The sequence below is a fragment of the Pocillopora verrucosa genome, chromosome 2 (assembly GCF_036669915.1).
Source record: "Pocillopora verrucosa isolate sample1 chromosome 2, ASM3666991v2, whole genome shotgun sequence".
Taxonomy (NCBI): Eukaryota; Metazoa; Cnidaria; class Anthozoa; order Scleractinia; family Pocilloporidae; genus Pocillopora; species Pocillopora verrucosa.
Genome location: NC_089313.1, coordinates 11038246 through 11062101, shown reverse-complemented (window position 1 = coordinate 11062101; position 23856 = coordinate 11038246). Strand labels below are relative to the sequence as shown.

Below are 23856 nucleotides of genomic sequence, written 5' to 3'. Positions count from 1 at the left end.
GCGTGGCTGCAACTAAGCGAGATATTAACCAAATTTGGTTTACACCAGTAGTTTCCTTTCCTTTAAAGACGATTGTAATTGGTTGATTAGTAATCACGAAACCTTGCATATATTAAATGGTACACGTATTGAATGCGATCAATCTCCAGGTTTCGCTCGTGATCAGAACGTGGCTGAGGCCGGGAGCTGTGATTGTGGAGTGACACTTGACACACAAGGCGGTATTTATTATTTCATTTGCCAGATCGAAGTGCATATAAATTTCTTAAGACATAAATGGTCACTTCTAAGACAAAATGGCTGGTAAACAAAGAAAGGAAAGGTAAACTAATTTCTAATCTCTGTGTAAAAACATTATCCCGATGTAAGCCAGCAATGCATGCGTAAATGTTGAAGCTATGTAAAAAAAAAAAAAAAAAATCAAATTGCAGAAAGGCACAACAACCCTTTGAATAAAAGATCACATGTTAACCCTTTAACTCCCAGATCTGATTGATAATTCTCCCCTCTAGCTGCTACACGTTTCCTTGTAAATTAGTCAAAAGAATCTGCTGTTAAATCAAGATAACAACTTCAACCTTACAAGTTTGAGTATTCTCATTACCCGTTTGCTGGATAATGTATGGATATTATAGGGAGAATTTACATGTTAATCACTTCTTGGAGCTAAAGGGTCAAGGAATATAATGCGTGACTATCAGGTCCTTATCAGTAAGAGACAGTTTAACAGCTGAAACATCACTAAAAAGTTTGTGGTCCAATGCAGATTTAAGATAGAGCAGACATGTATTTCCTGCCAATATCCCTTTTCAAACATCCACAAGATCTAACTTGAATATGAAAGCGAACAGAAACAAACACTACTTAGCGGTAGTGAAAATAAGGCCTGAAAAAGATTCAGGCCTGTACGAGATTTGAACCCATGACCCTTACGATACCGGTGCAGTGCTCTGGTCACTATGTATATTGGTTCCAAATAAAGCCGTGAAGTGATGAGTAATTAACTGTGAATATACAAACCAACATAGTGACCAGCTCCCAGTTGTTATCTAAGCGCGCTACTTTTAAAGAAACCACAAAAAATTAACTATCTTTATCACACCCATTTTGAAATCAATGGTGGTCCCTGTAATCTGATTGGCTCTAATTGGTGTGATTTATTCACGAATCGCACCATTTTTTGCTTTTAATTGCATCATTTTCCCAGCCAATGAGGAGGCTACACTGAAAACAAAATAACCAATCAGATTTCAAGGCTTGTATAAAGTAACCAATCTAATTGCAGGAAAATGAAAGGCAAAGAGTATCATGTGGTAAATTTTGCAACCTTTGTTTCCAAAACTCTTGTTTTTCCCGCCACAAAAATGGATGAATTTAATTTCAAACTAGCTCAGTACTGCATCAATAAAATATTTGAACTGACCAAGTCCTTTTTTTAAAGCGATTTCAAAATGGATGTAATAAAGTGGTAATTGAACCTCGTGCCGTGCAATTTGGGCTGAAATCATACGTGTGATTTTAAAATCAAACGAGCGCACATGGAACACACACATGGAAAAATATCGATTTTTTTTTCGTGTGTTTGATATCGCCAATCAGCTGCAGCTGCTAGCCCGACACTCCCCCTTCGCGCCACTCGGTCAACCTTCACTATACTCAATCCAGGGTCGTTTGTCGGAATTTTTTCGGATTATAGCTGCTAAAACATTCAAAATCCGTATCGCTTACAGACAGTGACGTTCAAACTTTCCTAGAAGGGGAAAAAACAAAAATACGGAAAGAAAAACCGAAAGTTACTTTTTCAGTCGCTTTGCTAATGGCATTTCTAGCGGCTGAGAACGAAAATCGACAACTGAAAGATTTGCCACAGGCCGATCTTAGCCGTGTACCTGAAGGATTTCTTCTGTCGGTAAGGACTAAGTCACTGTCTGAGGATTTTGTATATGGAAAATTACGCCTATTGTTTGTTGTCGTAATGTTACAACGCATGTTTTCAACTTGAGCCTTAGCGCCAACGCACTTTACGATTTTTATTCAACGTTTGGCGATCCTTTTATTTTCATTTATTAATAAAGTTGACTTGTCTCGTCAGTAAAGGGTTATTGTGTTTATATGATAAACAAAATAATACGTGGTTGCTTGTAGGTATGAAATTTCTTTTCTCGTGTTCAATTCAACATTTCTTTCGTTCGCTGCGCTCACTTGAAGAGAAATTCCATATTTACGCGCGCCCATGCATTATTTTCTGTATCATTGTAAAGCTTATGAAATAATAATAAAAAAAGATTACTAAAATAGCAAAATTTCTCGCAGCTTTTGTTTTGATAGGCGCCTACGAGCCCTTAAACACAAAACTGACGGTATTTGCTTTATTGAAAAGCCAGCCTTCGCGTTACCTCGGACCTCCAGACAAACTGGATTATGTCACTCAGCAGATAATAGTCTAAAAAAGTGTGTGAGGCTTTTTTGATAGTCCTGTTTGTTCGTGAAAGTAAAATAATTTAGAGTTGGACCATAGAAAATATTTCGGTTGTCAGTCACAAGAGAACTATTTCGAATTCCGTTAAAGCCTCTCAAACTTTGGTGCGTTAACTCTTTATAGTTGACTAAAAAAAATGACAAATGATGGTAACCTTTTTTCTTTTATTTTTTTGTTAACAGTATTTACACTAGTGATTAGTGCTATATCTCATTTGAAAGAGGACAAAATTAGCTTTTCAGAAAAAATATATTTAGCCTCCAAAAATCCATGAATTTTAAATCATGCTAAGAAAATGGCATACAATTTGCATATATTATTGTACAACTTTTGACTTTGAAACAGCCTGAGCCTGAATGGATTGGAGTTAAAAGGAAACATTTCTTAGATAAAATATTCCTTATCTTATGGGCAAGACATCCAGAGACTCTGGCTGAAAAAAAACAAATATGGAATTAATTAGAATTTTTTTCCAAACTGTACCCCAAAACCATAAAAATTGACCCAGATTATTGAAAAATTTATTCCTCACCAAGTATTTACACAAGGGAAGTAAGCTATACCTCACTTGAAACAGCAGTAAATAAGCTTTCCTGAAATGCATGTTTCCTCTCCAAGAAAAGGGAAACAACCTCATTGAATGCTTTCAAACTAACATTAATTAGCATAAAATATCATCAAAATTTGAACTGTGAATTAAGTGATACCCAAATAATACAAAGTAATAAGGCAAAAATTAACTTAAGAGGTTCCTTGTTATATGGGCAACATCTCCATAAAAAATTGGTTGGAAGATAACAAATCTGAGATGTGTTACACATATCTAGTGAACACTGATTGACACACTGACTAATTAGTCTGACCTCATCATCACCCCAAGCCCAAATTTACTAATCCCTCTTGAAGTCTACAGTGCAATCATTGGAACTATATTTCTTTGCTTGACTTCTGAAATTTTGCCTTGAAACAGGGACAAATGAGATAATCAACCTCAAAATACATAAAGCGCAACATATATCAAAAGCCTTTCACTTGCAATGCACCACCAGTATTTTCAAGAGTAAACAATTCAGAAGTGAAACCGGAAACTGTCATTTTATATCATTCCACTCATTCTCGAGCGCCATCGTCAAAAATCACCTCTAAAGCCTAAGCTATGCTGTGTCTCTAGCGTTTCGCATCGGACGCCATTATCGCAGACTGAAATCGTACGCAAATAATTTTCGGATCGGGCTCCCGAGGTCGCGTTTGATAGTTCGGAGCTAAACCTCGCCATGTGATTGGCTTAGAATGTTTACATGCTACAGCCGAAATTTCAGAGCGATCGGATGTAATCCGAGCATTTCCGAAAAGGTCAAAGTCATCGTGCCCAGGGCCTGACCACAAGCATTTCCGAGCGATCGGATGTAATCCGAGCATTTCCGAAAAGATCAAAGTCGTCGTGCCCAGGGCCTGACCACAGCATTTCCGTAAAAGGTCAAAGTCATCCGGCCCAGGGCCTGACCACAATTAATATCTGACGAACATTCTGGCCAATTTTCATGAAAATCCAACAAATCTACCAGGAGATAACTCGCGTAAAAGTACGAGTTTTCGGCCTCCGAAGAAATTCACAGTTTTCGCACCTTATTTAAGCACGTCATGCCACCAACCCAATCCCCTGGCAGGTCTTGTGACAAAAACTCCTTCTGTAAAGTTCATTTCGTGAAAGGGGGTAAACAAAACCAATGAAAATCTTAAAATTCACCAGAGACAGTTAATTAGGGTTTCTCCTGATGAACCCTGATCATACCTTAAGGAACCCAGTTTGTCTCTGTGTTGTTCAGGTTTAAAGGAATATCCTGAACACACTCGACCTTTTCGTGGTGCAATTAGAGTTTTGTAAATAGAATAAGAAAGATGGTAAGTTTTGAGCTCGATAAAGAAATAGAGAAAGAGCTTTTTCGTTTGTCTCGTGCGTGAGACAAAGAACAAATTCTGAGTCCTAATGAGGAATCGAACCTCAGATCTTCGGATTCCACGCTCCGATACTCCGATGCTCTACCACTGACCCACAGAGACTCTATGGTGAGCAAGGCCCATTACGAAGTTCTTATATGACACCCGTCCTGCATACGGCTAAGATCAGCAATGTCGATAGCGTCTAAGCTTCTCATGGCATCCTCTTGTACCGAATGAAGACGAAATAGGATTTTATCATAGGATATCAGAATTACCATTAAACTTCAACATATGATAAGTCTCGTTTATCTTAAATTTATCGGCTTCCTTCTCAAAATAAAAATCACAATAGATAATAATTTCATCGAATTTTCCATTCAATAACATTTCCATTGATTTATAGTTTATGTTAGTTACCCGTAAAACAGCGCGCGCACTCTAAAAGGCACCCGCGAGGGTCCACCCGCGAAGGTTTGAAGAAACCTTAAATGGTAGAGGTATTTCTCAAGGGATTGGGGCGAGCAGTAGAATGACAGTTAATTAAGAGGAGCACACGTGGGTAAGAAAAAAAGCATGCGCGGGTTGGATGGATGGATGCAACGGTGAACTTCCTGGTTAAATGTTCGAGAGAGGATTATTTTCCGGCGAAATTTTCTGAGGTAAGAATAGTGATGTTTTAACTTGAACGGTAAACTTTTCTAGTTTTAGTCTCAAACTATAGGATGTCTATCTGTCTTTCCTACGATCACTTCGACCGGAGCGAATTGATCTCGAAGCTGTAAACGGCCGTCTAGCTCTTTCGATAGGAATTACAATTGTTGCTAGGTTCAAATAATCACGAGGCATTTTCCTTCGACTAAGCACGTTATTTTATATTTCACCACCCTATTTGTACCCTGTTATAAGAGATCTCAGCGCTTACTTAGATCCGGTTGACATGAGTTAAGAGTTGTTGCACATACATGTGTGAAAATGAAAGTCACGCGAAAATTTTATGACCGCACGAAAGAGTTTTTTTCGGCTACCGTAGCGACTCTGGTAAATTCGGCAACTTTCAGCTTCTTCAATCACGAAAGGCAGCGAAGTTCTATTACAAAATCTTTATATAATTACACGCCAACAATATCCGTTTTGGTGACCCAGTCGTTTACCGTCCACCTTAGATTATGGCTCATGAAAATGCCTCCTTGGAAAATATCTGAACCTAACTTCAAAACCTTTTCAAGATACATGCAAACTTACATAATGTCATAGTAACTACGGATCAATATCAGAATCTGGGCCGAAGGCGCTATGTAACAGAGCTATTTCATTTTACCATAAATTTTCGTAAAATGCGACCGTTAAATGTTCGTAAAACGCGACTGTTTATGTTCATAAAATGCGACCGGTAAATGTTCGTAAAATACGCCCGTTAGATGTTCGTAAAATGCGACTATTACTTGCTAATTACATTATAGAGTACTAACGCAGAATTGAAATGAAACTACAGTATATGTGCTTGGATTCTGCGTTGGATTTAAGGCCGCTCGGTCAATTTGAGCTTGGATTTTTTGCTTCTTGGAGCGGGCGTTCGAAAATGGAGTATGAATGGAATGGAAACCTATGAAAGGATAACTCGCTAAAATGGTTTTTTTTCAACTTCGTAAACGGTCAGTTAACAAGCGATGCACTGGGGAATTAGGGTGAAGATTTTTATTGAAAATTTGACTGTATTTTTACTTACATATGTAAATATTCCCATACAAACTCTCGTAGTTTCGCTATGACTCTTATTTCGCAAGATGGGGTCATTCCACTGCTGAAGCCCAGGCTGTCTGTGAGCAAACAGACAAACGGCGGTTAAAGCTGGTCGCCTCGAAGTGTTCCCTGAAACTCTTACAGAACTACTTTTAATACGAGACATGTCCCTTAACATTTATGCGAAAATTGCAGATGAGAGTGAAGTTAATATGTTATTTCATCGGTTGCTACCTTCTTTTAGACGTCTCACTGGAAACGGATAGAATTTGATAACCAAACACTGCGAGCAAAGTTCATGTACCAATAGAGATGACATGTCTGTCGAAAATTAGATTTGGAGACTTTGTAGTACAGTAATACAGAAATAAATAAGTCAATGATGTCTCTTGAAATTTTGAATTCTGGTCTGCCGTCTCCTTCGCATCACATAATAGAGAACTTAAGCAACGGAAGTTTTCGGGGCGACGGCGACTGGAGTGGCAGAGGGAAGCTGGGACCGATGTAGCCGTTGCCTCCCGCCAAATTCAACTGTTTAAGCGGCAAGTTCATTCAGACGGCGACGGAGTGGCTTTCCAAAGAAAAAAATGACTTCTTTTAAAGAAACGAGAGAATTAACACTGCTGTGTTATGCTGAAAATTTACTTTCCGATGATGAATTTCTCGTTTTATGGGAAAACAATCAGTCAAGCAACCCAGATTTTCCTTGGGACAGTTATGGTCCGTTCGACCTCGAAAACATAGATGAAGCCGAATGCAAAGCAGAATTTCGCGTAGAGAAAAGAGATCTTCCTACACTAAGAGAAGTACTCGGGATTCCACCCACTTTCAAATGCCCACAGAGGACTATATGCGATGGAATGGAAGGACTGTGTATGCTACTAAAACGGTTAGCTTATCCTTGTCGTTACAGCGATATGATCGCGCGTTTTGGAAGACCTGTTCCTGAACTGTGCATGATCACGAACCGAGTCATGGATTTTATCTATGATGCACATGGCCACCGAATCACTCAGTGGAATGACACTATACTGAATCCCAGATTGCTTGAACAATATGCCACTGTCATCACAGAAAAAGGAGCAGCTCTAGACAACTGTTTTGGCTTTATTGATGGTACCGTACGACCGATCTCCAAACCAGGAGATATGCAGAGAATCGTTTACAATGGGCACAAGAGAGTACATGCTCTCAAGTTTCAGTCGGTTGCCATACCTAATGGGCTCATTGCCAATATGTTTGGCCCTGTGGGTAAGTGCCATTGAACAATATTACTTTAATACTGTTTGCAAAAATAGGGGTAGCATTGATTTGAATAACCCGATGCAGTTTTTAAAGGACATGGCTAAAATTTAATGAAAAGTCATTTGCCTATATATGGCAGTATATAAAAAGTACTGCTTGATCTTAGAAGTTTGGAACAAATGTAAGAACAAAAGATCACTACTATCACTTCTGTTGCTGTATATTAAAATTAGGAAGCTATAGGTTGAACTATATAGTAAGTACCTTAAGTTTATTACTTTTTTTTTCTTTACTTTAGAGGGTAGGAGGCATGATGCAGGGATGTTGCATGATTCTGGGCTACTTCACAACCTGGAAGCCTATGCCTACTCAGCAACAGGGCTACCGATGTGTTTGTATGGCGACCCTGCTTACCCCCTAAGAGTCCATCTTCAGGGGCCATTCCGGAACCCCCACCTTACTCCCTTGATGGAAGCATACAACAGTTCAATGAGTTCAGTAAGGGTGTCTGTAGAGTGGTTATTTGGAGATATCATAGAATATTTCAAGTTCATGGATTTTAAAAAGAATCTCAAGATAGGAATGAGCAGTATTGGAAAGATGTACATTGTTTGTGCACTTCTGCAAAATGCTTTGAGTTGCTTGTATGGTAACAATACTGCAACATTTTTTGACCTTGAGCCTCCCACCCTGCAAGACTATTTTGCATAGCTGATGTGTTGAAGAAAAGAGAACTTTATCTTCTTATGAAATTTTATAATTTGAAACAGTTATGGAATGCAATAACTTGGACATTACCTTTTGAAATCTGAGGAGCAGCCCCTCCCAATCAGCTGATTTTAAAAAAAAATGCATATAAACCTATCATGGTCAAGGGTTGTTGGGTGTAGCAGAGTTTGTGAGGCACAAAATTTCAGACACTTGTTATAAACATATATTCAACATGTACAGTCCAACAATTTTAACCAATAAATTAACAACAAAATGTTTAAGCCTTATTTGTCTTTTTTCGTACCAGCTTCTGCATGAATGAGAAGCCACCAAAGTTTCCAAGAGGCATTTATCATAATAAGCAAATTCAAATGATTATAACATGAAAATATAAACATTTCTTTCATAAATGCCATTGTCCTATGAAAGTTAATGAACATAAATTCAAATCTCTCTCTGCAAAGTGCCATTCAAAAAGACACCATTGGCTAACAACAACAAATTAAGTTACAGTAATTAACAGTTAATTCCTCTCTTTAGGCAACATTTTTTCCATGAGGGTGAGCAATGCTTGATTCATCTGCTGTTGTTGCTGTAATATCAACAGTGTTTGGCTTTGTTGATCTTTCCTTAACTGTAGCTCTTCCTCTCTCAGAGAATGTTCTAACTTTGCTTTTTCTCTGAGAAATTCTACTGCATCACTGCCACTTCTCCTTTTTTTCTTTTTGGCTCCTTCCTCTCCATCCTCTCCACCTCTTTTTCTGGTGTTTCCAAACCGTTCCATAGCCTTAATCCGTATTTCTTCTGCTGCCTTTTTATCAGCTTCAGCTTTCTTCTTTCCTTCTTTATCACTGTCAATAGCAGCATCTTCTTTTCCAATAAGATCTTCAATGATCTCATCAAGTTCTCCAACCTCAGCATCTATTCCAGTTGCTTGGATTTCTTCTGACATCCTTCTTTTATACTTTGTGCGTAACAGTGTCCAACGATCGCGACATGACCGTTTTGCAACTTTAAACTTTGGGTAATCCATTGCATTTAAATTACCAGCAATAGAATCCCATAATTGACCCCTTTCTGGAGTGCCCTTCTTGTACTGAAAAAGATCACTGATTGTCATTTCACCCAGAAGAGCCTTGTCATGCTGCTTTGTCCATTCCATCACTGTTCTAGGTAACATTAAGACAAAAAAAGATTGTTTTGTTTATTTGTGATTGATAGCTGCACATGCAACAGAGAACAGAAACAGGCTAATTTAAAATTCTGGTGCGATTGTCTGGTTGTCCATGAGACATACAAATTTTACCTTACAACAATTATTGTAAAAGTTCTAACACTAGACATGAAAAGCTATTTTTCAGTTGAACGAGGACAAGAATAAACCCATAGCAACCATTTATGGCTAGATCATTTGCATATTTTTGTGTTATAAGAATTAAAATTCAGCATTCCTGCATGCGTAATTAGCAATGAATTTTAGAAACTACAGCATCTCAGAATTTCGTTAGATTGAAAAATCTTTCAAACTTTTGAATGGAGAAAGTTCCAACAGATGCAGTAATATCGAATTCTTAATTTGACACAAATTAGCTGTTTATTACGCATGCATGAATACTGAATTTCGAAATCTGACTAACGAAAGCTAGAACGTTTATATAAATAATCGATCCATTCATGGAGTCTTGGGCTGGTTCGACCGTAAAAAAAAAACATTTGTCATAAAAAGACAATTCAATATCCAGCTGTGTACTTTGGAAAGCTCCCTCAAATCATAAATGTCCGTTTAAAGAAAAGTTCAGTTTATTGGAGGCACTGATTTCTCAAGAAAATATGACTCGCTTTCCAAAGGTTTTTAAAAATGAACTTTTCACTGAATTGTATTAAAATAACATTCTCGCGAAATTAGCGAGACCAAGCAGTTGTAACATGTTTACATGTTTATACTTAGAGCTAAACCTTTCAGTATTAGTAGAGAAGTGAACTATCGCAATTCGCTGTAAACTACTGTTTTCCCGCTGAAAATAAATAGAAACGGTCAAAGAAATGAGTTCAAAGTACACCCTGGCTGAATATTTTTGTACAAATCTACAGACAGATTCAATTGTTATTCTCACTTACGATTTTGTGCTTGTTGAGTTGGCCATTATATGCGTTTAGCTAGAAAGAAGAGTAACTCACAAGTTAGGACGAATTTAAGGCAAAAAAGAACAGTTAAATCGAGCTAAAAAGTCACCTGTATATTAACAATGAAATCAAAAGTAAGATTTCGAAAAATAGCATTTGTTAGAGGTCACAAAAATGACCAAAACAGAAAGCTAACACTCACGTTTTCACCACAACGGCAAACACCCGCTCTTCACGTCGCCGACGTCCCTGCGACGGCTGGGAAGTTGGCTAAATCATGCGCAGTAATGCACGGGTCATGATTTAACTTCCGGTCTAAGTCGCCGTCGCCCCGAAAACGTCCATTGCTTAAGTTCCCTAATGGCCGCCACAAGAAAGCTAGCAAAAAAAGTAACGTCCCAATCCTCTCGGTCACACCATTTGTTTTGGTTTTGTCTAGACCAATCATATCAAAGGAAATGGCATAGAAAAAATTTTCTATAAAGGCTTGCACATTATCTCTAGGTCATGGATCATTTAGGAAGTGTGGTTACCATAAATATCTTTATTGTTTTTTTAGAGGGCACGGTAACGAATCTTGCAATCTGATTGGTTCTTTACCCGGTCAGTATTTTTCTATCTCTGCCCACGGGCCACGGTAACGCTTTCGTGAGTCGCCGAGTACATCCCAACTTTCGTTGTCATTTTTCATAAATATACCTCGTTTTCCGGCTGGGCAGTATTTTTAAGCAAACACGTCGGTCACTACCTCAAGCCGATAAATAACTTATGAATCCTCTCTTTTCTCTATATCAAATCACTTTAGTTGACAGAAAAATATTGGTTTCAGAATGAATTTGTATAAACAATAGTGTCATTACGTTGTTTGACAAGCGGCCTAAAAACCGTCTGCAATTAATTTTAATCGTTCACAAAAAGTACCCAGAAAGTTAAAACGTGAGGTTTTTGGTTACAGTTAAAGTGAACGATGGAACTTTCATTCATTTAATATCTGAATTTTCTCGAGCAATTTGTTCATAGTGAAAGAGCGAGCGAAGTTTTAATTTAAGTTCTACAACAAATATACGCTCCTGGTGAGTCTTTCCAATTCCGTTCAATTTGGACATTTGTACCTTAAATTGCGCAACAGAAATTGAAGGAATTTTTTGAGAAAAGGCCACATTACATTCCCTTGTGTCTCGTTGGAGTGTGCCGTTCGAATTTAGTTTTTGTGAAGGAAAGATCAGAGTTAAACACGCCATTACAGCAAACAAACGAGCAAACTCTCACAACTTCAAAATAAAAAAATTGAATTTACTCACAATTACTTTCCTCGCCGTTAATGAACAGAGGTAAATCTTCGTACATGAATGAATGGTCGATGAGAGTGAATAATACTTTCCGTTAGATCATTAACTAATTTTGAAGAAAACATTGTCGTGACAGTCCTTGCCAAACTAGTTCTGTTTGTTTTCAAATGTTCCTACGCTTTTCTTTTCCTTGCGCGCTCTCTAATTGACAGGTGTCAGATTGTGACAGATACTTGTAAAAATAATGTTTCAAAGTTTGTTTGGAAGCCTTTTAAATCACCTTTATCGTTACGGAAATGAAAATGTTTCGCTGAGGCATCTCTCTTAAATTTGCATCACCTCTATTTTAACTACCATTTACCCACTCAAAAATTGTTCAGTTTATGGAAGATCTTGCCGTATTTACGTCCATAAATCATTCGGGTTCTTTCGGAAAGAATTTCGTCAAGTTTAAAAACAATAAATATGTTATTTACCGGCTAAGGGTCGGTCCGTATGGTCAAAAACCTCGGTCTTGAAAATGCTATCCTCGGCCTACGGCCTCGGGCAGTATTTTCAAGACCTCGGTCACAGTTTTTCACCATACGGACCTCCCAGCCGGCAAATAACATATATTTATAATATACTACTGGTACTTTAATGCTGAAAACACACGCCATTTTTTCCAAGCAATAGTGAACAAGAGTCAAAACACAAAAAAACGCATATTAGGGGGTAGACTCGCTGATTAAATAAAAAAATATTCGAAACAAGAAGTGAACAAGTCTCGAAAAATGCATTTGGTGGGGGTGCTTTGACACAATCGCGTGAAAATGAGCACAATTCTCACCAGTCACAACGCAAATAATGACAAGAAGTATGTGAGGCTGTATTTCAATTTGGCACAATCGCCTAAAAATGAGCATAATTGTCACCAGTCACAACCCAAATAGAAGTGTGAGAAGATGTTTTTTCTGCCATCATTTTTCTGTAATCGTCACTCAAAATATGTTTTCCACATGTCTCAGGGTGCCTTTTCATTTTTTCATGGCGTGACGTTCTCAGAAAAACGGGAAGTTGATGATGTAATACAACAGGGACTTCCCCGAGGGAATGAGACATCAGATTGCTATTTTTTTAGGATATGGATTACCAGTAAAGTTTGTCGGTATAAAAAATTTCCTATAATATTATAAAATAATGAATTGTAATTTTGAAATTCATAACGCATTAGACGAAATTATGTGTCCGTTTTGTGTGAACAATTTCAAAAACATACTGTGATAAGTGAAAAATGTTGTAAAATATGAAACTTGAAAACGATAATGGAAAATATGTATGTTTATATTGCGGTCAGGTTGATAGATATGACACTGTTAACGAATTTGTTGATTTTTATGATGATAGACACAGGATAATCCAAAAGTCCCTTTATCATCGAAAGTATCACGTTCAAAACACACTCTTTGATAAATACAAAAGATATAATATACAACTATCTACGAATGATAAATATAGGATATTAGAGAGTTTTGAAAAGATTGAGAGTGTGCTACCTCAGATCAACGTTAATCAAAAGAGAATGATCAATATTAATTTCATTTTAAAACAAATTTCAGAACGATTAAATTGCAAAAGCATACCAATTTATAAATCAAAAAGAACATTAGCAATATTGGAATGGGATTCAAACACAAATTGGGGATGATATCAAAACAATTATTTGGAGATAAATTTTTGTGAATACTCCTTATCTCATTTGTCAACTAAAGGACACATATCGATGACGATATCATCAGGAACCCATAGCTGAATCCTGATCGCCGTATAAATGATGGCAAATCAACCAATATTTTTTTTATATGATGTGTAAGCAAAACGACATGGCTCGATTTTTTTCTTATAACTTTTTATTTCACGGTAAGTCTTCAGTAAAACACCTGCTCCAGATATCGTTCTTAATACGATTGAATTTATAATGTAATTGAACTGAGTGGAGTGCAATTTGGGCTGAAATCATGCGTGTGATTTCAAAATCGAACGAGCGCACAGCACGAGTTCGATTTGAAAGTATGATTTCGGACCAAAATTGCACAGCACAAGGTTCAATTACCACTTTATTACATCCATTTTGAAATCGCCCAAGTTCAGGACTTGGTCAGTTCAAATATTTTATTGATGCACTACTGAGCTAGTTTAAAATTAAATTTATCCATTTTGGGGGGGAAAAAACAAGAGTTTTGGAAACAAAGGTTGCAAAATTTGCTACATGATACTCTTTGTCTTTCATTTACCTGTAATTACATTGGTCACTTTAAACAAGCCTTGAAATCTGATTGGTTGTTTTGTTTTCAGTGTAGCCTCCTCATTGGCTGGGAAAATGATGCGATTTAAAGCAAAAAATGGTGCGATTCGTGAGTAAATCGCACCAATTAGAGCCAATCAGATTACAGGGACCACCAGTGATTTCAAAATGGGTGTAATAAAGTGTCACACCTCTTGCTATCGTCCCACAAACAACAGATACTGACGACAAATTACACACTAAATTCAATCGTTTGAAATATTTGTATGCTCTCCTGAATAGCCAAAGTTTTTCATGATAAAATTGGTGTAGGGATTCTATTTCAATTAATTGATTTTTATCAATGTTTCCGTCTATATGATTAAAATCGAAAATCATTTTAGCTCTTTTCATATATATATATGATATCTAAAATTGAAGTTTCTTGACTAGAATACCACTGTAAGGGAGTCCATCTAAGACTCCAATGGTATCTCTTAGTTGTATTGAATTGAATTGTAATCATTACAGCATCAACTATTATCAGCTCTTTTGTCATCCTCACGGGAGTTTGAAAATCAAGAGCGCCATTTTGTAGTTCATAAACTTTGTCCCTTTAACACCATAAACAACAACAAATACTTGCAAGTCTTGTAGCTTCTTGTGTGGAACTGATGCCATCTATATTTTTAAAACCGTATTAATCATTAGTTAATTGAGAGTCACGTTATTGTATTTACGAAGATGAATTATACTTCGGCTGTGATCATTAAACGTTTTAGTTAATGTTCTCGAAACTGTCTCAATACTGCTGGCAGCTGATATTTGGACTGTTGAATGGTCGATTGATGCTGAAGGAAAGTAAAGTTAAAAAAGAACAGTATATTCGCTAGTTTGTAGTTGATACATATTTAGACCTACACGACTGCTATAAAACCCTTTGCTTGGATCAAGATGAAGTTTCATCCCATATGTCTCTGTTTTGACTTTATGAAAATCTTTATTAGTAACCTGAACACCCTTTATATCATCTTCATCACTGAATTCAGAGGAAGGGTTATCAATGAGATATTGAAACATGTTAGCATCATCGTAACTTGATATGGAATGATTTAATCTGACGTAATCTGACGTACTTCTCATAATTGGTCTGACGTTCGCATTATCAGAGATCGTTTTATTGACATAATTAATGTTAGCAGTATAAGTGCTTTCGTGTGATTGAGGCTCTTTGAGACTTATGATACTCCTTCTATTCATATTGAGATTGCCAGTCATTGCTTTGGAACCAGCAATTCTCAAAAAGATTGTTCGTTTTTGTATCAATATACCGTTTGATTGAACCGCCTGTTATATTTACTGGGTCAGCGAGATTATAAATTTTGATTCCTTTCATATCGTGACCTTTTGATAGATGGAGAGAGGAGGTTTTTGAGTCCACATATTTTTATTCACGACGTCATGGTTATTGTCGTAATCTGTTACTTGTAATCTTGATTTTAAAGTCTGGGTAAGCAAGTTATCCAGGTCAACTTTTTTGTCAGTTATCGATCTGCAAATTCTCCAGTTTGCAAATCCACTTTATAATTTGTTTCAAGAGTTCTCAATACTCTAACCGACGATGGAACCATTTTCACCTCAATTCCTGCTTTTAAATGCTTGTTTGATTCAAGTGACTGTTGTACGAAGCCGCTGATATCACCATATGAAAAGTTCCCATTGAATATCACGGTTGCCTGAGTAGTTCCAATGTCATGACTGTATTCAATGTATGTACTCATGTTGACAGAGTCGACGGCAAGATAATAATTTTTGTTTTTGTCGAGCGTCAATTGTGGGGTGAAAGTGATAGCGAAATCATGGCTTTTAAAGTTTCTTACACCATTTACTGAATTAAAAAATATTGGTATATTCATATAGCATTAGCTTACATGAAATGTTGCTTGATGTATGCGTCATGTTTATGTTTTAGTTATCACTGACAAGTTCAAGAACTCATCGAGTATCTGCCAAACCTCATTTCTTGGTTGCAAGTCATTGCACCTCCTTGTGTGAGTCTATAACTGGTTTAAGCGATTCTCTGGTTTCATATTACATCACTTATCTTCCATTACGATAGTTCTTGATTTCTTTTGATATCTTGTCTCAGAGAATCAGCTTTAATACGCCTTTCAGCATTCTTTCTTAGTGTGTTTATGTCCACATATATTAAGATAACATAACTAGGTGTCTATTGACAGTTATTCCAAAAGATGTGTAGAAAATGACTGTTATTTTAACGTACTCATATATTATGAAGATTCCAAACTATGATATTGATAAAAAACAAAACAAAAAGGAATACATTGAATACATTGCAAGCACTTGCCTGTTGAGGGAGATGGTCAGATCCATTACAACTACTTGGAACCCCAAACAGTGCAAGAGATGTGTTCCAAAACAAAAACTCTTGAATACAATGAAAGCACTTGCCTGTTGAGGGAGATAGCCAGATCCATTACAACTATTTGGAATCTCAAACAATACAAGAGATGTGCTCCAAAACAAAAACTTTTGAATACATTGAAACACGATTCAAATGGCACTTGTCAAACAAAATTAACCACATTTTCAAAGACAAAAACAGGAATCCATCAATCGAATTAATTATTTCACTCCATCATGTAATAAAAAGAGTCTTGAAAATGTTGAAGGTTCTCACACTGAAGAATACGCTCAGAAATACGACAAAAAGCTCTTAAACGTTCGTTACAATCCATTAAAAACTCGTAAAAAGGTCGGAAACAATGTAAAACAATTTAAAAATAGAAAATGAAAAAGAACTGAAAGAAAGAATGGCTAACTAAGACAAGAAATAACAATAAAAGGCGATAAAAAACGCTCACAATTGTACTTTGACACCATTATTGACAAAAAAAGAGACAAGCAAGATACAACAAATGCTCAAGATCAGAAGGAATTACAAATATCAGCCATGGAAAACAAAAATTGATTGTAGAACTTATCCTTTGTCTTGATTAACATTCAGTTGATATCATTTTAAATAAAATACTTAAAAAGATAAGAATTAACAAGAAAAAATTAAGAGGCACGCTGAGACATGTCACGAACATAATTTGGGTTGTGACTGGTGAAAATTATGCTCATTTTTACGCGATTGTGCCAAAGCACCCCTCCAAATGCATTTTTTGGAGGCTTGTTCACTTTTTTTTGAGAAAAACTTTGATTTAATTTGCGAGTCTTGTTTAATTCATTACGGAGGGTGTTTATGCGATATCATTGGTTGAAGTGCGACTCTTGGCGTGAGTTTTCAGCATTACAGCACAAGTAGTTAAGATAGAGAGGAGAAGTTGTGATGTGTTATGGATCTGTAAAACTTGCACTGGGCGCTATATTCTTTAAAGCACCCTGAAATTTTTCATTTGCATCCTTCAGAGTTGCTTCTCCAACTTCCATGTCGTCTTGCTGAACTGTTTCTTGCCTTTACAGCTGTTTCTCTTTGCTTTTCTCTCTGTTTCGCTCTGCTTTTGCTTTTCTCCTTTCTTTAGCAAACATTTGTTTCTAGGCACCATTTTTAGTGCTTCCTCTTTTTGTGGAGTAAGATGCTTCTGAGCCTCTTCCTTTCCTTTGCGCTCCTTTTCCAGACGTAACATAGTGGGCATGCGCACAACGCCCATCTGAAGTACCTATTTTGTGACCGGCACAGCGGTCATGATAAAACGCAGACTGTGCAGACCATGTAGACCATGCAGACCGTGCAGACCGTGCAGACTGCAAGTTTTTGTCTGCCTTTTTTTCTTAAACTGTGATTTATATATGATTAATGTGTATACACCTTTTTCTTACTCTTTTGGTAACGTTTGAACTGTTTCCAATTTTTGGACACCCTATGAGTTGACGAAATTTTACGAGGTTATTTCGAGCTTACGTTACCTAGCAAATCGCGGGCTTAAGTTTCTCGAGCACATAAAGATTGGTCACGCGGCAAGATTTATTGCAAATGTAATTTGTGTGGTCTGTGACTCTGAGTTAGAGGTAAGGAATGGGTTGTGTGAACAAAGCAAATGATTACCTGGGTCTTCAAGAGACAGCCCAAAAAGCTTTACAGTAAAGAAAGTGCTGCAAGTTAAAATCGAACTAACTAGGAGATAAGCTTTTCGAATCGGAGTAGAAGACTGATTGATAGCTAGTAAGGAACTGGGCATGTCAGTTGTGTCCAACCTAGTCTCCGATTCTATCGCAATGCATGTACTGAGTGTGTGTGAAATGAAAATTAATGGGAAAATTTCCAAGTGAACAGCAGACGTGACCTGGGGTTTCATGAGTATTTTTTTTTCATTTTACCAGAAATCGAAAATATAGAACAAAAAGTGGTACTGTTGGTTTGCATTTATCGCTGTTTAGAACTTGGGTTATGACGAAATAATTTGATGCGTTTGAAAGGTCGACGTCGGCTACGATAAATTACCATCAGATGGAGAATAAACAACAAATTATAAGTGCACTTCCCCTCAGCTCCTCTTTAGTTCGTAAGTGTATTATTTAATCAAGAAAGAGGCAAAACGCTTTTCCTAGATTAAGGTTGTCTACAGTATTTGAAGTTTGCATTTGACAAACATCAGTGACTCTCCCAAACTTGCAGAATGTTTGGCCGGAAAGTGATTCAAGGTTTTTTCTTATATTTCGAGTCGCAATAGAAGCCTTCAGTTTTGTTTTACACTGTAGAAGCGAAAAGAAGTGCTTTAATCTGGTTCAGACTTGAGTTGTACTGGTTGACTCACAGTTCTGGAGAAAAAACAAGGCACGCAACGCATCATGCACCAGCAATGTTGCGGCATTCAAGAAGGCATTCGTTTGTTGTTTATTTCTGCTTATCATCCAGTCAAAAACCAATTCCAGCAAAGTTTTTTGACTTCCGTTTAACGTCCACCGAGACGTAAATAAAATTTATAGGTGGGAAAACGTATTTTTTCTTAGGCTGAAAAACCACATAATACTAGTGTCAGTGTCTCGTGAGCTGTAACAGTCGAAATTCTCCAGAGAACAAAGATCGCTCTGCACGCTCTGCACGGTCTACATGGTCTGTATAGTCTGCACCAGGACCTTGAAAAGCCTTCAGTCCAACAGTTGTCGCACGAATTCCATTGATTGAGACTAAATCCAATCCCGCCCAGCACTGTGAGATGTCCCAACAATTGAGTACGCTTTCTTTTCTTTTTAACAGAATTTGAACGTGTAATACAGGCCACGACAAAGCCCACAAAAAAACAGTCTTGTGCATCAACATTTTAATTGCCAGCGCCATGAGAAAACTGCGGGTCTTTGTGGCAGTTGTCATCATAACCCTCACCTTAGTGAACTTTTTCTCATCGTATCTTCACATTACAACTAGGAGTCGTTCACAAGCACTGGCTAGTGATTTAAGACGTCTAGCAAAAGACCTTTCCGAGACACAACGCAGCTTGGTACGTTTTCCATTGCAGTTCTACAAAGTTGAACGAAATATTGAGCTTTTAAAGCAACTAATAAAATCTGTGGATCGACAACCACTGCAAAAGGACACCGTTTCCAGCGATTCCTCATCAGAAACTTATGTTAAGAAGAGAGAGGTTTGTCCCGAGAAATTCATGGGAAAGGATTCTAATTATGGATTCCCATTTTTTTATAGGAAAGGTTTCGAGGGAGAAAATTGCACAGACTTTGTTCCAATTGATGAACTTGTGACTATGATTATGACATCACCAAAGGAACTATCACCTGAAAAGCTGAGAAAAGTGTTTGAAGGAATTGCCACACATTATCCAAGCGTTCCTGTAATATTTGTGTCAAACAAAACATTAAAGTTCAAGAGGCTAAGAGACGAAGGTTTAAATCTAACGTTCATGGCATTTGATGACCTTACACATGGAGAAACATGGTCCAAGTTACTCAAGATGGTGGCCACACCCTATACATTGTTTGCACCGGATATCACTTACTTCACGGATGATGTTAATCTTGAACGCCTTGTACGGGTACTAAGTGAGAACAGGAATGTCATGATTGCAGGAGGAAGCCAAAAGAATCAACGGGGGGAGTGGGACAATAGCTGTCGTCAAGTGCAATTCAGAAATTGGACTGCATATTTTGAAGACGGCTATCACTACTCGTTTAATGATTGTATAAGATGTGATGTACTGCTTGGTCCATTTGTGGCAAAAACCAAAGAACTTCAGGATCTTGGAATCGATGAAAAGTAAGTATAAACTACGATGCAGTATAAAGATTTAAGTTTTATTGGGAGAAGAGGAGAAACGGAAAGGAGAACAGTTTTGGGTCAGAAAGGGTGGTTCCTGAGTTGTTTGGTTGTTTTTTAATTACTGTGAATATATGAAAATCATATATGTGAACTACAGATAAAGACGTGAAAATGAAAGTGGTCTTCGCAGTAGTGAACACTACTTGAGTGGTAGTGAAAACAAAACCTGAGAAAAATTCAGGATTGTACGGGATTTGAACCTACTCTTCCAACTGAACTAACAAATCGTTTTCATTCGCAGTTCACATGTATGATTTTCATATCTTCACAGTCATTTACTCATCACTTCATGGGTTTATTTGGAACCAACATAATGACCAGTTCCCAGTTGGCTTGTTAGCTCAGTTGGTAGAGCACTGCACCGGTATCGCAGAGGTGATGGGTTCAAATCCTGTACAGGCCTCACTTTTTTCATGCCTTACTTTCACTACTGCTCAAGTAGTGTTCATTACTGCGAAGATCACTTTCATATTCACTGGTTGTTTTTGTTCACAGGGATGGAAGGTGGTCAAAATGTTTTGGGTAGCTTCATTTAAGATGGTGTACCACCTTAGAGTAGAATTCTAAGGAGTCTTCTTAAAAATGCTTACAGAAAGTTTTCATGGTGTATTTGACTTCTACCTCCACCCTCTGCTATTTTGTGGACCGTTAATGAAAACTGTCAATCTGGTTTGATAAGCTCAATAATTCGACTACTATTTCTTGTTTTCCAGATTACATTTCGGTGCCTTTCAAGACATATTCTGGCGATTAAAACTCAAACATCCAGAGAAAGTTGTTGCCAGCTGTCCGGATGTCATGTTCGATATATATGAGCGAGAAGTTCCAGATGAAAAATATGATGCCTTGGCCCAGAAATGGGATGTGAAGAAATGGGTGGAGTCTAATGGGCAAGTGCGTTGGTATGGGTGCCGAAGAGGAGGGCATGCCCGTGATAGTAAATCGTCCTGTGGTATACCAGCCACAGGACTCGCTGTTCCTCCTTGTGACTTGGAGAATCTTGCTGACATAGTCAAGTTTATCATGAAGGAATGTGAAAATGCTGGGGTTTACTGTCAACTTAATGCAGGAACTCTATTAGGTAATGTACTCTTGTGCCTATTTTGTAATAGGGAGGTGCAGTTCAAATTGAGTCTGTTTTCCCCCTTTTGGGATTCAAACAGGTTTGTCTTCAGAATGGAACAGACAAAAAAATTCAGAAGAAGATAATTTGACCTTGGTCACTCCCACATATTCGATAATTTTGTGTACCGGTATAGTGTAGAAATACCTTTTTGTTGCAAAGAAAGGAAATTTCTTTGAGTGTGAGTAGCGGTTGTTTTAAGGCTGTTGTGTAATATCAATTATCAAGCTAAATAAAAATAAATTGATGTGAAACAAACATCATGCAATGAAATGAAGGAGGTCAAGGAGACACCATTGTTATGGTCATGACCACCACCATCATGGTGGTTGAACAAAATTGACATCATTTTCATGGCATCATCTCCTATTACTTAACTTTTGTTTGCTTCTGTTTTAGGAGCTGTTAAATTCAAAAAGGTTTTGCCATGGGAGCGCGATGCTGACATCTATTTTCTTTCGGAGAACTACACAGCAATTCAAAAGCTTCGTCCAAGATTCGAAGCAGCAGGCTATAAATTTGATGATAGAAAAGGAACTGAATGCTGCACAGATGGACGAAAGACATCCGGCATTTTTGTAATCTATGGAAATGGCTGGGGTGTTGACTTTTACGGTAGACCTAGACTTGAGTCCGAGATGCTTGTAGCTGATGGTCAGCAGCCAACTAAAGTGATGTTTGCTGGTCAGTGGGTTACTGCCACGCGCAATCCAGGACTTTCCTCTCGTAATCGATATGGACCCAACATGTATCATCATGTAGAGCATTGGGCAGTTGTAGGAAACGCAAATGGGGATGCGCTGTACAAATCGGGTGTCTGGATCAAATGTTCCAGGCCTGGACACACGGGGTGTCTAGACCAGTTCCGCACTGATGGCGATCTTCAATTTAGTGACTACTTCATGACTTAATTTTTTTCACAGCAAGGACATGGAATGAGCAAACAGCGGCAAATTTTATGAAATGCATCAAGGTAGCTGTTTATGGAAATGATCTTTAAAAAGCTAAGAAGTAGGGTGTCGTTTGCACAAATTGTTTAGGAATATTACAAGGGTTAGATAAGGGGCCCAACATGATTTGTAGTAAATAAAGGTTGAGTAAGATAGAAGATAGACAAACAAGGACATGGAGGAGGGCTTGTTGCCTCCACATTCTCTTTGCTGAGTATTCAATTAACATGTCAGTGAACTTGTGGAATTTTTAGTTGTTGTGTTCTTAAAATATAAAATTAGCATGAAAGGTGTTTATCTCCTTATATACATTTATACCTGTTACTTTATTTTGGGATTGATGTACCTTTTTACTATGTGCAGCTAACAAATAATCATCGACATCAATGTGAAATCAATGAGTGTGTGATAACTCATTGATGTCTTTATGCAGTATTTACTGATTAATTACGAGTGACCAAGACAGAATTTCTTCTTTTGATATCAACATAATATCAAGCAGACAAGTGATGCGAATAACAAAAAGTACCAATTAACAACATGAGCCAAACAAAATCTATGAAATAAAGCTCTGAAAACTGCATATCTAAATTATATCCCGGTTTAGAAATATCACAAATGTGTTGATTAACATTTCATTTAACTTTACTGAAATATTCAGCCTGAGATGTAATTTAGATATTCAATTTTCAGATCTTTATTCATAACCCACATAGATTTTGTTATGTCAACGATAACTAACTAAGAACACATAGTGTGGTCTGCCCATGGTGTCAGTATCTGAGCAGCTGCATACCTACCCCTCCCCAACCCAGCTTAACTCTGACTTGTTATCAGTTTACTGTTGTTGGGTTAAGGGAGGGGAAGGTGCGCAGTTGATCAGATACCGGTATTGATCCACTTAATCTTGGGCAAACAACGAGTTTGTCTCACCAACAATGGAGCTCAAATTACACAACTTTCATGATGGCGGAAGACGCGCGGGACTGGTAATTACTCAAACATGACATCGAGGTCAGAAGATAACAACTGTAAACAAAAGGTCAACAAAGGTTGAATAGGTTATCTGTTTTGACTCGATTCGGTCGAATTATTTCCAATAAGAGGAAATGCCGACTCCTTGTTGTGTTCCAGAAAGTAGGAAGAAAAGATAACGGAAAGACGATGGGATAAAAGTGTCTTACTTTAAATTTCCGACCAAGAAACCGGAGGAAAAAAAAATGGCTACACGCAAGAAGAGGAGACGAGGGAATGCTCTTCAAGGTAACTGAAGATAAAAAGATGTGCTCCCGGTATTTTAGGGAAGGTGATATTAAAAAAATCTCTCGCCGGCAAGAATGAATTAAGAGATGGAGTTGTCCCTTCTGTGTTTTCGTAGAACCTAAGTCAGTGCGTTTTCATGACTCAGCGGTCTCTCAGATAACGCTTACGTTTGTTGGGTAAGAGTGCTATCTCGCCGAGCTGTTTCTTGCCTTTACCGCTATTTCTCTTTGCTGTAGTTTCTGTTTCTCTCTGCTTTTGCTTCCTCCTTTCTTCAGCAAACGTTTGCTTCTGGGTATCCATTTTTCGTGCTTTCTCTTTCTGCAGAGTAAGCTGCTTCTGGGCCTCCTCCTTTCCTTTGGGCTTATTTTTGGGCGCAACGCCCATCTGAAGTAGCTACAGGACCAGGACCTTGAAAAGCGTTCAGTTGCAC

General features: G+C 37.6%; 3 protein-coding genes across 7 annotated transcripts; 2 read left to right on the top strand and 1 right to left on the bottom strand.

Annotated features, from left to right (window-relative positions):
• Positions 1–5016: 5016 nt before the first annotated feature.
• On the top strand, positions 5017–22444 carry LOC131771294 (ribitol 5-phosphate transferase FKRP-like). Of its 3 annotated transcripts, none has more exons than XM_066162257.1 (4): positions 5017–5079; positions 19017–20027; positions 20804–21171; positions 21613–22444. In XM_066162257.1, the coding sequence occupies exons 2-4, from the start codon at positions 19096–19098 to the stop codon at positions 22122–22124; spliced, it is 1812 nt and encodes a 603-aa protein (XP_066018354.1). In that variant the 5' UTR covers positions 5017–5079; positions 19017–19095; the 3' UTR covers positions 22125–22444. The 3 variants fall into 3 exon arrangements, with proteins under 3 accessions (XP_066018354.1, XP_066018356.1, XP_066018355.1); XM_066162259.1 differs by having other exon boundaries at positions 5018–5079; positions 19461–20027; XM_066162258.1 differs by lacking the exon at positions 5017–5079 and having other exon boundaries at positions 19126–19257; positions 19461–20027.
• Positions 6575–8316, top strand: LOC131773399 (uncharacterized). The gene is made up of 2 exons (XM_059089381.2): positions 6575–7411; positions 7704–8316. Exons 1-2 carry the CDS (start codon positions 6748–6750, stop codon positions 8114–8116), a joined length of 1077 nt encoding a protein of 358 aa, XP_058945364.2. The 5' UTR covers positions 6575–6747; the 3' UTR covers positions 8117–8316.
• Positions 8342–10594, bottom strand: LOC131799104 (uncharacterized). 3 transcript variants are annotated; one of them, XM_059116772.2, is made up of 3 exons: positions 10443–10594; positions 10235–10273; positions 8342–9285 (listed from the first exon to the last, which is right to left on the bottom strand). In XM_059116772.2, the coding sequence occupies exons 2-3, from the start codon at positions 10258–10260 to the stop codon at positions 8640–8642; spliced, it is 672 nt and encodes a 223-aa protein (XP_058972755.1). In that variant the 5' UTR covers positions 10261–10273; positions 10443–10594; the 3' UTR covers positions 8342–8639. The 3 variants fall into 3 exon arrangements, with proteins under 3 accessions (XP_058972755.1, XP_066018358.1, XP_066018359.1); XM_066162261.1 differs by having other exon boundaries at positions 8342–9280; XM_066162262.1 differs by lacking the exon at positions 10235–10273.
• Positions 22445–23856: the final 1412 nt, after the last annotated feature.